The following is a 15,161-nucleotide window of genomic DNA, read 5'->3' as shown; positions in this document are numbered from 1 at the left end:
CTCATTCATGCTACGCGCCGTTCGGACAACACAGTGATCCTCAAAACCAATGAAATACGTCGAAGGCTCATCCAAGGTCAAAGAAGCGTTACAGCAGGAAGGAGGCTGAGCCCCACCACCGACTCCAGTCGGGAGGGAGAAGTCGGGGCAAACGCCCCTCCAAGGCTCCCCCCCTCTCTCCCTGCAGAGCCATCGCAGAGCGCCAAGGACAAACGTGCTCTCCAGTGTCTTATCAGCTTCGCCAAGAACGGCAACTGCCGTTCTTTCTAGCAGTCCTCCTTTCGGGAATCGGTGCACATCTGAGTGAGGAAGGAGAGCCAGCTACCTCCTGCAGTCTAAGGTTCACTCCTGTAGCCCGGATGTCAGTTTACCAGTCAGACAGAGGAAGGAAGCTTCCCTGACACTCTATGCGCTCGGGTCCCATGAATAGGGACCTTCATTTGCCTGTGCAGTACAGGGCCATTCAAGAGCAATTAAATTTGGTTAAAATAAGAAAGAAATGCTTTTTAAGGAAAAAAAAAAGGAGGTTTGAGGGGATTGCAAAAGTTGATTGTGCTAAAGCACTTTTACACAGGTTTGTTTTAGTTCTCAACTGTCCCGTCGTATTTAAGCTGGTCTCTTACTCTGAAATATGATAACCTTTCTTTTCTCTGAGTTCTTTCTCCTAAATTAATAGCACTGTCTCTAATTCCATGCGCAGCAAGCAAAGAGTTTATTTTACCAGATAACAGGAGGTCTGGTGATCAGCCAATGTCTAAAGACCCGCTAGCCAAGTCAGTAGTAGGCCGAAGACTGTAACTGATAAATAGATATTACTCACAAAATCACTTTAAAATTGACTTTCATCTTTTTGACCAGCTAGTATTATTCATGCAGCATTCTAACACAACTGAGTAGAAATTTTAAAAAAAAACATTAACCTATAAAAATAAAACCAGATTGCAATTTCGAAAAGAGAAATAAATATATTATAACATACAAGGCAGTTTAGAATGAAAAAAAAACACCAAAAAACCCTTCAGGTTGTAAATTAAATTGGGAGATTAGAAGAAAAAAAAAGTCCAAACATAGGAAAGGCATCCTGAAGGCTACGCCAAAAACTGTAGTTGAAGTTGGCTCTTCAGGGAGAGAATGTGGACCACTACAACATTTTGCAGCATCTGTGTTTACCTCTCCTTTGCAAAGAAACAAAGCTTCCATGGTCAAAAAAAAAAAAAAAACCAACCAAGTTTGGTTTCCTCTCCACACTCCCAGCTCAGGTCACATTTCTCTGCCCAGAATGAAAGGAGGGAAGTGGAGGAGTAAAAGCAGAAATGCAGGTCAGCTCTCGGGCCTCGCTTCATAGAGCCCTGAATTCCTAATGATCACACCAACCGCCCTGAATCATGCCTCCAAAGGTAGGGGAGAAAGAAAAGTGCACTTAGGATACAAAGGAATTCTGGCTTTTATATACCTGGATATAATCGTTAAAGATGATAGAAAATGACGGGATTGGCTCAGCACGTATAAAACCCTATGTTTATATGAGTCATTAGATATAGTATGAGTATTAATATGGGTTTCCATTCTATCTTCTCGACGGCAGCCACTGCTTTTCCGTCAATACAGAGGGAAGCATCATACTGCTGCTCTACCATGGGGTTCTCAGGGCAAGTATCATGGTAGCCCACTAAGAGTACTTTCCTATAAACAAACCTTCTGTTGATCCATTCCTAAGGTAACAGGTGTTTACTCAGTTTCAGGTGCTTTGACAATCCAGAAGAAAGACTTTAATTAGAACGTGCACTAATGAGCCCTCTCCTGCTTTTTCCCAAAGTTGACCACGTGTTTAAAAAAAGATCAATGAAACAAACAACCCATGTCAAGTGATGATCAATTTATTATCTGACTGTGTAATTATATATAAAATACATATCATCAAACCAATCTGAAATCAATATGCTAAGCATAGAAATTTGACATTACTTGCCCTACGTGAAATATATAATTTTCTTAACTTCTAAAAAATTCAAAGCTGTGCCTGCTCCTCCAGTAACAACTTTAGAGAAGATAAAACAAACAAAAAACAAAAAAAATACCTATTGTTCTGCCCTGTTTGGTGTAGCTCAGTGGATTGAGTGCCAGCCTATGAACCAGAGGGTTCCCAGTTCGATTCCCAGTCAGGGCACAGGCCTGAGTTGCAGGCCAGGTCCCCAGTAGGGGGTGCACAAGAGGCAACCATACATTGAATTTCTCTCCCTCTTTTTCTCCTCCCCTTCCCCTCTCTCTAAAAATAAATAAATAAAATCTTTTAAAAATGCCTATGTTCTTAATCCAGCCACAAATATATACAAAAATATTTTACAAACTATTATGCTGTCTATTCTGATGTAGGTAATCTTACAGAATCACATAATTAAGTATATTAACAATATAAGCAATCCAAAGTTACCTTTCTCCAAACTTAAGAAATGGAGGGATTTTTACATGCATTCTGTGACTCGATTTCCTGTCCAATTTTCCCCAGGTCAGTCCTTTTCACTGCACCCATCTTTGCACTAATCACTCCAGCACATGCATTGAAGTAATATCTGGTCATGCCATCAAGGCTCAGACCACTATTTTTTTAAGTTATTTTCATTGCTATTGCAGATCGTTTCTGTGTCTTACTTTCCTCATTAGTAAAGTGAGAAGGTGGTATGTGGGAAAGCGATTTCCATAACAATTTCTGTGTCTAGCATTCCCTTAAAAAATCGAGACACCTCTTCTCCCTTTGAAAAATTCTCCGTTTTATTACAGACACTCCCATCCATCCAAGCTGGACGCGAGTCCATTTGTTATTATTTAAACAGGCAGCACTTGAGTAAATTAACCAGCATGAAGAGAATGTGTCCCCCCCAAAAGAAACGAATTTTTAGAAAGAAAAAGGGGGCTACTTAGATTTTTTTGTCAGAAAGCCCACCCACAAGTCTGAAAAGGGGGTTCCGTGGCTGCCTGACTCCATTATGGGGAAAACTTAACTCAAATAGTGCGCTCCTTCTAATTTAGTCACAAAGTGAGGCAAACACAGAACCCGAAAAGAACCTAAAAAGAATAAATAAAGACATCGTGAGCAATCATACTAAGTATATCCATTTCTCATTTAACAACTTTTTCATTTTGTCTACAACTATGAGAATCCTACTTAAAAAGTAATTTTTATAAAACAGGCCCTCTGTTGAGTATGAATTATGAAGTAAATCATCACTTTAAGATATCAGTAAACTTATGCACAATTTTAAGAAAGTGTCTGTAAGTGCATCTATACAGACAACCTAAAGTGAGACTGTCCGTATGCAACTGGCAGGAAGATGCTTCTGATAAAGATACCTACTCGTCTTCATTGTTTCTCTATTCCAGACTTGGGCAATTTTCATTGGAAAAACAAATGCAAAGACATTATTAACCATCATAGCGGATGCTGCATTTATTATCAGAAGTGTATCTAATCTTTTAACTGATGTCTGTTAAGTAACCGCAAGGACGAACTTGAGCCCCGTGCAGGGACGGACGAGCACAGACTCGGGAAGTCAGCACCATTTCACCTGCTGATCCCGGGCACTCAAAACGACGCCCAGCAGGGCTCACACCACCAGCTGCTGACAAGCTCTGAAAATTTCTTAGAAAATTAATCAACTTTTTGCAAGAACAGTGTTGGCTTCACCACCGAGGACTGAACACCATTTTAATTAGGAAAAATGATTCGATTAGAGGTTGTTTTTCTCAGCACTTAGTTATGCCTTAACTCATTCTTAAAACTTTGAAAACCACGTATCTTCACACAACCACAGTGTAGTCATTATAGAGTCCAGGTAAATCTCAGGTTCGTTCTGTAGTAAGTAGTGAACTAATTGACAGAGAAAGTCATCAGTTTCTGAGATACGCATTTATGCTAACCACAGACCAAAAGCTTGAAGCTAATGTAAATGAATATATTATAAAACTCCTTTGTACTAAATCATCATAAATGCTAAAATTTTTTAATACGTTTGTTGAAGATTGCCAAGTTACAGGGTTTGGACGTGCAAAGCAAAATGATGACTGTGTCGGCCATAAATTTTCTTTAAACCCACTCATCCAACACTTTCCGCTGTCGGGTTAGACGCTTCGGGACCCTATCTCCACTTTCTTCAGAGGCTAACGTATTCTGAACTTAGAACTCTTCAAGGCTTTAAAATGTTTAATCCCAGGAATACAAATTTTAGAATAAAACAGGCTGTTTAAAATCATCTTTGGGTTTAGCAACCAAATCACAACGCTGTGCCTCAGTGAAATCAATACATTACAGTTCAAGTCTAGTGTATAAGACCTTTACTTAGACACTGGAGTAAAATCTTAGTCATTGTTTTTTCAGTTGCAAGTGTAAGGACTAGTATGAGTGCTGGACACTGGTTTATTTTCCCCTTGTGTGATGATTCAGGCCAGTGTCTCCTGTGAAGCATTAGTAGACAATTACATCCTTTCGGATGTTTATTAAGTGGCAAGAATGCCTACAAGTAGGTTTAAGTCAACATCTCGCGTCCGGCTATGCAACAAACGCCTGGCAACCTGGCCGAACGCATACCAAGTTTTGCAGGAGGACTTTCTGAGCCACCATAAAACCTCCAAGACACTTCACCAGGAAGGACAAACAGAAACCACATACAATCCTTAACACCTGGCTGTTCCCATTACTCGGTTTTATAATAACAGCAAAGGTTCTTTCTCCATCACTCCTTCGCTGCGGTACAGGGACGTTTGTTTAAAAGTGGTTCAGGTCTGCAGCCAGACGGGAAAGAGAAAACTGTACGTTACAGGGGTGGAAACTTCATCCGTCTGATATCCTTAGAACTCTCCAGAAAAGAAACAAATCTCTACCCCCCGAATGCGACAATGGCGCCTCTTGAGTTCACATTTCACCTTTCGTTGAAGGCAGTCTGACTGTCTATATTTTTGAACAAGTAGCTGACTTTAGGATACTTTGGTCCGTATGTGCTGTGACGCGCAGAAGAAGAAATGGTTTGTCCAACTCTCCCTCCGCAGTGAGGATTTTAAGAAGCCTCCTCACTCGGCAGGCGGATGCTGGGGTTCCTAACAATACACAGAACCAGCAGAGGGCAGAGCGGCGGGCAGAAGGAGCGAGCCCGCGGGTGCCCAGGTACTCAAGGTAGAAAGCAAACTTTGGATGGATTCCACTCTCTAAGACTCTACTCTTTATCCTTGGAAAGGTAGAAAGGAAGGAATCGACACAACTGGCGTAACTCAGTAAAAGTTCCAAACAGTCTTCCCGAGGCCCGGACTGCCTGTCCGACCCGGGGAGGGTCGCACGGAGGAAGCAGCCGGCCCGCGCGGCCTGCTCCTGCTCCTGCTCCTGCTCCAGGTGAAGGCCGGCGCGTGCCGGGCAGGAACTCGGACCTGGTTCCGAAGAGCCGGGCCTCCGGCCGCGCCAGCTCCCATTAGGGAGAACGCAGATCCTGGCACCCACCGGGGCCAGACTCAGGTTTCTGCTAAAGCCTGCGCATTCGGGCTTGACACTTTCTCTCTCCCTCAGCCAATCCTCGCCACCCTCCTTCTCACCCCCGCTGCGCCGAGCCCTTGGAACAAAGCTGGCTTTTCTGCTCCCCGCGGTCGGGGCTCCCTGCTCTCCGAGGGCGCTCTACCGCCAGCCGCGTCTGCGGCACCTAACGGACCGCGGCAGCCGCACGCCCAGGAGGGAAAGGGCGGGGTAGGGGCGGGGGGGAGACGCGGGGAGGGGGGAAGTGGCTCTCCCTCCTTGGGTCCTGACGGGGCTGCCGTCTTCCCAACAGGTCTGCTCGTTCACTGTTCGCTGGTGCCACGTAGGAACTTTCCCTTACCTCTCTCCTCCCGCCCTAGCCCTCGCCCCCTCCCCTCCCCCTCCTCCCCCAGCCCATTTGCTTGGCCAGTTTCACCACTCTCCATGAGAACTGCACGTCCAACCTGCAAGAAGGCGGGGGGGGGGCGGTCATCGTGGAGGGGAGGGGGCTGAAATTCGGGGAAAAAGCGTTCTCCAGATCTTCAACCCCATTCCTTATAACCTGCCCATTTTTTCCCCACTTAAAATCTCATCAAAGTGCCACAAACACACACACACACAGTGTTCTCAGTCTTCCAGGTTCACCCCCCCCCCACCTTTGGTTTCTCATATCCCTAAAGGTAAAACAGCCCCCTTCTCACTTTATCCCAGACAAAGAACTTTATCAAGGTTCATTTTATACCCTTTCTCTATATTTTCGGCTCAGTTCGCCCCTAAAAAGATATTTCCATCGGCTAGGATCTGGAGAAACCAGAAGATGTGTTCCACGGGCAGTCTGGGGCTGCTCCTGAAACAAAAGCTCTTCACAAGTGCCCTTGTGTTCAAGGTAATATTTTTCCTCCTTTCAAAGCCGCTGCAAAGTGGCGAGGGGCATTTCAGCAGGCTCTGTGCCTGACAGATCCTTTTTCCTGCTACCTCTTCTCCCATTACTGTCCCGCCTACATCCCTCTCTCTCTCTCCCTCTCCAGTCTTTACTTCCAACCTGGTGGCAGCTGCAATCTGGATTTTATTTAGGAGAATTTTTTTTGAGGGGGGGGAGGGGGCCCCCAGGGGGAGGGGCGCGGAATGAGAAAGACCGGCAGCGGTCGCCCACCTCCCCAAGCCCCTGTTCTCTTACCTCCTCTGACTCCTCCAGGCTGGGAGAGGAAAGTCAGCGCGAGGGTCGTGACGGTGAGGTCCCAGAGCCACCGTTTCGTTTTCCACCTGGAGGACCACCGCTCCATCTCCGAGCCCCGCACTCGCGTCTGGGAGCTCTGCCCACGAGACCGCCACGGCACACCAACTTCGTCCCTGCCGAGGTAGTAGTAGCGTCGGGGATGTTTGCTACACAGCCATTTGGGGAGGGAGCGGGGAGCAAATCAAAGGGCTTTTTTTTTTCCTTTCAAATTGGATGGTTTGCTTCCTTCCCGTCTCTCGCCCCCTCCTCGCCCTCGCGCTCGGCCCCGCCGGCCCGGGACCCTCGATCCGTCCTCCGCGGGGCCCTGCCTTCAGACTGAAGGCGGATGAGGGGCTTCCAACAAAAATCGGCGAGGACTGCGTGCCCCTAAAGCCTTCATGCCGTCAGTGGGCCGGACGAGAGGCCCCGGGCAGCCCCCTCCCCCGCCCACGCCCCGCGCGCGCGCGCCCCCCCCCCCCCCCCTGCCCCGCGCGCGAAACTGACAAGCCGGCGGCGGGTGCGACCCAATCACACGCCTCGCGCGCGGCCCGAGCCCGCCCCGCGCCGGCCCGGCCCCAGGAGCGCGACTGCGGGCAAGCCCGGCCCACCTCCCAGCCCCCCGCGGCCCCCCGCTCGCCTCCCTCCGCGGCCGCCCGAGCCCCCGAGGAGAGGTGGGAGGGAGTTACGGGGGGCGCGTGCTTGGCTCCTGCGCTTCGGGAATGAAAGGAATGGCTGGAGAGCCCCGGAGCCCGCAGAGTTTTCAAGGAGCTTCTGTATTCAATAAGAACAGCTACTTGTCTGCCTGCACCGTCTGCTAGCCGCTCGGCCGTCGGCGCGGCGGGGGAGGGCGGGAGCCCGGCGTCGGACCCGCCGCGCCGCCGGAGCCCGGGGCTGGCCGCCGGTAACCTTATCCCTGGGCAGAAATCTGCTGCTTGGAGCAGACCGGGAACCGGCGTACTCACGGCTCTGCGTGCTCGGAAAACTGTTGATTTTTTTGTTGTTGTTAAACCGGCAATTAGAAGAAAGGGATAAAGGTGACCTAGAGGGACCCAAAAGGTCAACACTCGTGATCTCCCAGGGAAGCTCTCCTTTCTGATCTGAAACGCACGGGCTGTTGTCTTCAGTGTTTGAATCCTGCAGGAACTCGACTCCGGGGCAGGAGGAGAAAGAAATGCATGGAGCTGACCTGAAGGCGGTGGGCAATTTCATTTTCCAGCTGATTCTGTCCTGGTCCCGGATGAGAGGGGGACGTGGGAGGGAAAGCCGCAGGAAAGCAATCAGCAGAGATCTCCAAGCGTCTCGGGGCCCACATCCCCCCAGAAAGGGCCCCGGGAACTGAGAACGGGGTCACTCCACAGTGGAAGGAAGGAGGGGTGGGTGTCTGAGGTCCCTCTGCACCTTTCCTCCAAGTGAATCCACTGGAACCTGGAGTACAGTTTCCCTGGTCATTTTTTCCACGTTTGATCATTTCCTCCTGTTAGCTCCTTCTTGTTCCTTAATATTTCCTCAGGTGTCTCTCTCAGCAATGTTCTGGAGCAGGGCCCCACGTGGTGCCAGCATCGTTAGGCACTCAAAAGTGATGTGTTCCGTGGATGAATCCATCCTCCTGTTGGCAAAGACTAGCAGCTTTGGCCAGGACCTATGCCCAGTAGTTAAGAGAGTAGTTCAATATCGAAGAGTTCCCAGCTAAGTTTACGAGACACACAAGTCCACTAATCTTTAGAAACCCAATAGTCTATTAGTTATGGAACTAGACCCATGACCCATCTGATTAATCAACTGCTCTGCCGTGTGGCTTAAGAGATGGGAGGTGTTCGGAGGCTAGATTGAGGCCCAGTATGGAATGGCTTAACATGTATAGGATGCGATGCATATACAATGAGGAAGGCAACTGAAAAAATACCTTCAATACGACAGCCGCTCTCCGTGACAAAGAACCATTCCCCTATCAAGAAGTTTACCTCCCAGATAACAGGTAAAAACAAACAAACAAACAAAAAACACCTTTATATTAGTAACTGCCACAACAATGTTTGGGATACCTTCTATCAGCTATTGAAAAATATCACCAACTATCTTTATAGATGACAACCTCGGGTTGTTAGTCATTTAATAAAATAATTCAGTGTCAGAGTGTGCTTGACACTGAAATATACAGTTACAAAGAAGGACTTCGTGATGCTAGTACAGGTCAGTGTACCACCTTCATAGCCTTCAGTCTTCAAAATTAAAAATGTGTGTGTGTTTTGCAGTTTCCACGCTTTCTTGAAACATGATTTTCCCGTTCAATTCTTGGTCTATTTTTAAACCCATTCTGTAAGTCCTCCCTGATAGGTAAGATGGTGAACTTGATACAAAGTTTGGAAATACGTATGTGTGAGGTTGCCAAAATCAGAAACCAACTCAACAGCAAGAGGGAGTTACAGGGTTTGTCGGAACAGGTCAAATAATGTTGCCAACGGTTTCCAATCCCTCTCCTGACTTACCGGGAGTGTCATGGTCCGACAACTGCTCTGGGAGGTGAGAAACCAGGCAGTCCGTCTAGCAAGCCCCACCCTCTGGTCACATCTGAGGCCTCTCCCCGCGGTGAAAGGGTCCTTTCAGGCGAAGTGACGGGGGTGAATAGCATTATTACTACCTTGTGCTCTCTGCGCTCTGTGGTCTGCATTCCTCTGGCCGCCGCCCAGCTAGGCATAACCTGGGTCTGAACGAACGCCTCTGGCAGGAAATATAGTAGATTCATAGTGAGGAACATAAACGATGTCTCACCCCTCTAGCCTGAAGCTAGCAGCCACATCTAAAGCCCAGGGCCCTGCCCATGGAGTTACAGGAGATGAATTCAGTGAGAGGAAGGAGAATCCTGAACAAGAAACGGAGTGCAGGGAAGCTGGAGGACACCTCGCTACCTTCAACGCACCATAGGTTACCTCCCAAGGGCTTTGTTTCTACACCACCTTTCAGCCGGTCTTTGCTAATATACATAGATTCACAATGCAATCGAATCTGACAGCTTCCTGACACAGCCTTAATTTGAAGCACTACTGGCTACATGACATTTCCTATTTTGCCGCATTACAGACGGCGTTTAAAGGTATTTGGGCAGCTTTGTAGAATTCATTCTGACTGCAAGCCTTTCAAAAACAAGATGGAAACAGCCTACAGGAAAAAAAAATAGTCCCTCTTGGTAGCTGTATTTTAAATTTATTTGTCCATATGGCTCATCAGAGAAACAGAATATAACTTGATAATTGATTGGGAGGTCAGGTTACGGGCATGTGAATGTTCCAGACGATCTTCAGAGTTCCTGGAAGTCTCCCCAAACATTGGGGAAAGCCAATCGGTCCCCCTTGACATCTTCACAAGTGCCAAGGAATTGGGGATATGGAATCAATGTTTTAAGTATGGAGACCTCGAGAACCCATCTGGGACTGAGGAACCTTGTCCAGACCTGGATGCCCCTCAGACAAGAGCAATAAAGTATTGGAGGTGAAGACAGCTCTATTATAAAACATAAATACAGGTAGAATTACAGAGAAGAAGAAATAGGTTTAGAAAATTACATCATCTTTTAAATCATTTACTTCTCTTTTCTCATGCTGATATATATATATATATAGCCTCTGAGTTGGCTTCTTCAAGCCTTTGACCAAACTTTCATCTAAAGATTCTCATTTATCATGGAAATTGGGCTAATTTCTTCATATATTGTTTGTATTTTATATGGACAGGCATTTTCTCCAAACACTTTACTATAGGTAAAACCATTGCATCCAATTTGCCTTATTGAATGAGAAGTAATTACGGGGGTGGGAAGCTCTCCCACACATCAGAAATACTTAAACCATTTCACAGAAAGTTGCTGTGGAACGCAATCCTCTCTGACCGAGCTTAGGGGTTTGTCTTTCTTGCCTTTTTCTGACCTCGGGTCAATTATTTTAAGAAGAGATGACTAAGCGGTTTGACATTTATTTTACAGTTTTTCTAATACATCAGTGGCTAGCAATTAGTCTCTGGTTAAACGTGGAGTTAGTCCCTCTTGCCTCACAGACGCGCCATTGTCCCCCCTGGAAAGTGGGGGTGGGCAGGAGACGGGAGAGGTTATTTCCACGGTGCGGGCCAGCTCGCCAGCGACCCCGCGCTGATGATGAAGTGTCAGCCCCGTTGCTGGGAAACACCATCCAGCACACATTTAGCCCCATTTCCACGACACAACAGAATCGCTACATGGAAAGTTGGTCTGCCGGAGTGTTCAAGGAGTCAACACAGTGGAGATGACGGGCCCATCCTGCTGGAAATGCCGTAACAGTCAGTTCTCAGGGGCCCCAAACAAGCGGGCACCACGGCCCTTTTTACACTCCCACGCGTCTCCCCGTAAAACCCCCTTCGCTGGCTCCGCTCACAGGAGGCCATCGTGGTCCTTTCATGTCATTGTCCAAAGAGGGAAGGGAGGAACGGCGAACGAAATGATTCGGGGTTAAAAAACAGGTATTTTTGGACATTCGTCAAGATCTTTTTACTCTGTATCTTTTTTTTTCTCCTTAATTGAATGAGTTTGGCATTTCGTGAGCTCGTGCGTGTCAGCAAAAATGTCACAGGACTTGTTACAAAAGGCTACCGAACAGTGTCAACATCTCTATCGGCAGAAGTGCAAGACGGAATCTTAAGCATTTCGGTGAACCACGTGCCCCGGCCAAGGGCGGCGGCGCGCGGATGGTGCACCCCGATGACGTTCCACTGCGTGTGGCCTTCCAGCTGTCCCCCGAGTGGTGGTCACCTCTGGGCACACGGGCTGCTCCTAATGAAATACAATTGCTGATGGGGAGGATTTTAGCTCCTTTCAAGGGATTATTGGCTCTCATGGATTTTCTCATAACAATTTTACAAATGCTTTTAAAATTTTCATTTTGCTAGTAAAATAAGAATATAGAAATCGGTTTCTTTGGACACTTATTACTTCACAAAATAAATAGTAAAAAGGCAACAAGATGACCACATATGTCACTGCACCTTCTAAAATAACCAGAAGCCTCCTGCACCTCTACTTCTTCACAGACTGATGATCTTCACGGACAGATCTATCCCTCACGGCATTTGTCCGTATTCTTGCCTTAAAATAAACATTACTTAGTCAGACAACCATGTGCAATGTGTTTTGTGCCCCCACCATTTGTACCAACTCGTTTAATTCTGAAACCAAATGCAGGCACTGTAGAAATCTGAAGACTCGCACAAAACCAATGTCTGAATTATGTGCAATATTTCCGTTATTTTATGTGACAGTCCTATACATTCCCCTGAGGTCACAACAAACGCCAAATACAATATTTAAGGCTGGTGGATAGGGTTAAATATCAAAATAGATGTGATTTTTAAAACATCTGTGATGCATAACTCCAACCTAATTTGTTTTGCAGATTCTCAGTGTTTAATAACCCTCCCAATATTGTATTTTCTGCCAGTACTAGTATGGTCAAATTATTGCTCATTTAAATGCTGCACAAGCAATAGGCCCTAATGCAAAAGTTTTTGCTGTCTCATCTATAAAGACTGGAAAATCACATATGGGTTCAAGTGATTGCAAAAGAGGCAGCATTCAATAAGAAGGTATACTTTTGACAGAAAAATAACTTTTTTGCCAGAATAGGAATGTCTTATTGAAAATACGTAATGGGTTCGTTTTGTTAGTCTTCCGCACACCTTTGTGATGTAGGAACGTCACAGTTTTAATAGTTACGTTTTAAGGATGAGGTTAGGGTACCCAAAGTTCAAACCAGGCACACAGAAACCCAATATGTGAAAAGGCATTTTATTTTCACGTTTCTGCTCTCATTGTTAACTTTCTTTATAAGTAGTACATTTTGAGAATATGTTTTTGCATTTTACAGTGGGCATATTATTTCCTTGCAGATTAATTATTAAAACAAATGTGAGCCCAGTACTACAAACCTTAAAATAAGGAAAGGTAACATTTCTGACTACATTTATAGCCTTTAAAAAAGTCTAAATCTGATACATTTCTAACAAATTTTTAAAATCTGTTTTTTAAGGATAAATGAAGATGAGTTATTTTTATTCCAATGCCAACCTGCAAGTTTCACTCTCTTTTGAGATTTTGAAATAAGTGTAACTTTATATGCTCCTGCAAACAGAAGACACTACTGAAGTTAACCTCAAGCCATTTTATTCTTTCTGAAAAGGAAAAGAAAAAAAGGCATTCAATATTTTAAAGAGAAGAAATATAAATATAATTGCATTAATAGTTCTCCAAACTATCCAAAATGCTTGCTCTTTTAGTTTTTAATATTCTTTATTGCTCATTTAAATATATTCCTTATTATGCTGTTACAGTTGTCCCATTTTTTCTCCCCTTTGTTCCCTTCCACCTTGCACCCCCTTCTACCAGCATTCCCCCCCTTAGTTCATGTCCATGGGTTGTACATATAAGTCATTTGGCTTCTCCATTTCCTATTCTATTCTTTATCTCCCCTGTTTTGTACCTACCACTTATGCTTCTTATTCCCTGTACCTTTTCCCCGCTTCTCCCCTCCTCCTCCCTGCTGCTAACCCTCCATATGATCTCCATTTCTGTGATTCTGTTCCTGTTCTCGTTATTTGCTTAGCTTGTTTTGTTTTTGTTATTTTTAGGTTCAGTTGTTGACAGTTGTGAGTTTGTTGTCATTTTACTGTTCATATTTTTGATTATCATCTTTTTCCTAGATAAGTCCCTTTAACATTTCATATAATAAGGGCTTGGTGATGATAAACTCCTTTAACTTGGCCTTATCTGGGAAGTACTTTATCTGCCCTTCATTCTAAATGATAGCTTTGCTGGATAGAGTCATCTAGGTTGTAGATCCTTGCCTTTCATGACTTTCAATACTTCTTTCCATCCCCTTCTTGCCTGCAAGGTTTCTTTTGAGAAATCAGCTGATAGTCTTATGGAAACTCTTTTGTAGGTAACTGTCTCCTTTTATCTTGCTGCTTTTAAGACTCTCTCCTCATCTTTAATCTTGGGTAATGTAATTATGATGTGTCTTGGTGTGTGCTTCCTTGGGTCCAACTTCTTTGGGACTCTCTGAGCTTCCTGGACTTCCTGAAAGTCTATTTCCTTTGCCAGAATGGGGAAGTTCCCCTTCATTAATTTTTCAAATAAGTTTTCAATTTCTTGCTCTTCCTCTTCTCCTTCTGGCACCCCTATGATTCAGCTGTTAGAATGTTTAAAGTTGCCCAGGAGGTTCCTGAGCCTCTCCTCATTTTTTTGAATTCTTGTTTCTTCATTCTGTTCTGGTTGAATGTTCACTTCTTCCTTCTGCTCCAAATCATTGATTTGAGTCCTGATTTCCTTCCTTCACTGTTGGTTCCCTGTACATTTTTTTATTTCACTTTTCATAGCCTTCACTTTTTCCTCTATTTTGTGACCATAGTGTGAGCCCCATACTCTGAGCACCTTGATTACCAGTCTTTTGAATTCTGCAGCTGATGGGTTGGCTATCTCTTCATCTCATAGTTCTGTTTTTGGAGTTTTGATCTGTTCTTTCATTCTAACCATATTTTTTTTTATCTCAGCACACCTGTTACATAATAAGGGGCAGAGCCTTAGGTATTCACTAGGGTAGGGCAACAGTAAAAATAGCATGACTTTTGAGGAAACACAGTATTCAGTCTATAGCAAATGTCATTCATTGAACCTATCAGATACCAAAGTAAACTAGTTGCATTTTGGTTTTTAGGATGTGTATCATGCAAATCAATTAAAATCTGTATTTACTGCTTTTGAATGTTGACCCTCACTAGTGACAAGCTTAAGTCATCACAATGATCAAAGCCTGGCATATAAACTCCTCTGTAATTGGAAGAAAACTGTAGTTTTGTCAGTGATGTTTAACTTCTCATGATCTACATAATAATCAAAACTTCAACCGACCTCATGTTTAGAAACGACGTTGACATTTCAAAGTAAATAAGGACAAAAACACAAAGAAAATTGTGTCAGCAAAAATGATGGAGGGGGCAGATCCAAGCATTTGTCTTTCTACAGAAATACTGAAAAATCAAGCAAATATGCTCAGAATCAACTCTGTTAAAACTGAGAAGCTAAGCTTTACCGCAAAAAGAGAACACTGAATCCAGAAAAAGGCAACATAAAAATGGGAGGAAAGATGTGTGGCATTTTAATTTGCTGTGGTCCCACTGCTCTGGCTGGCTCGGTGGCAGTCTCAGAGACCACAGGCCACATTGCCAATGCGTTGCCTAATGTCAGACACCAGGAGCATAGCACACTTTGTTCTCAAAGAATTCTTAACTCTCTGGGAGCTCATGGAGAGACCTACATGAGGTGTTTGTCTTTATTTTGCCCAACTCAGAGCTCACGCAGGTCAGAAGAGCAGCAGATATACCCGACCCACATTGCGGGGCGAAAGCACAACCTGCAGATTAACCAGAGGCATGTGATGG

The 15,161-nt window shown here is 45.0% G+C and overlaps 1 protein-coding gene across 4 annotated transcripts in view; it reads right to left on the bottom strand.

The window, feature by feature from the left end:
• The window catches only part of COL11A1 (collagen type XI alpha 1 chain), a 164,828-nt gene extending 158,054 nt beyond the window's left edge, over window positions 1-6,774 (bottom strand). For all 4 annotated transcript variants that reach the window (XM_045816516.1, XM_045816518.1, XM_045816515.1 and 1 more), the window contains exon 1: window positions 6,669-6,774. In XM_045816516.1, the coding sequence (XP_045672472.1) occupies window positions 6,669-6,774 (106 nt within the window). The remainder of the gene's footprint in view (window positions 1-6,668) is intronic.
• Between the last annotated feature and the right edge of the window lie 8,387 nt (window positions 6,775-15,161).

Source organism: Phyllostomus hastatus, unplaced genomic scaffold, assembly GCF_019186645.2.
Source record: "Phyllostomus hastatus isolate PE091 unplaced genomic scaffold, TTU_PhHast_1.1 phas_scaffold_216, whole genome shotgun sequence".
Classification (NCBI taxonomy): Eukaryota; Metazoa; Chordata; class Mammalia; order Chiroptera; family Phyllostomidae; genus Phyllostomus; species Phyllostomus hastatus.
The sequence above is the reverse complement of the archived record's forward strand: the minus strand, read 5'-3'. Positions and strand labels throughout refer to the sequence as shown.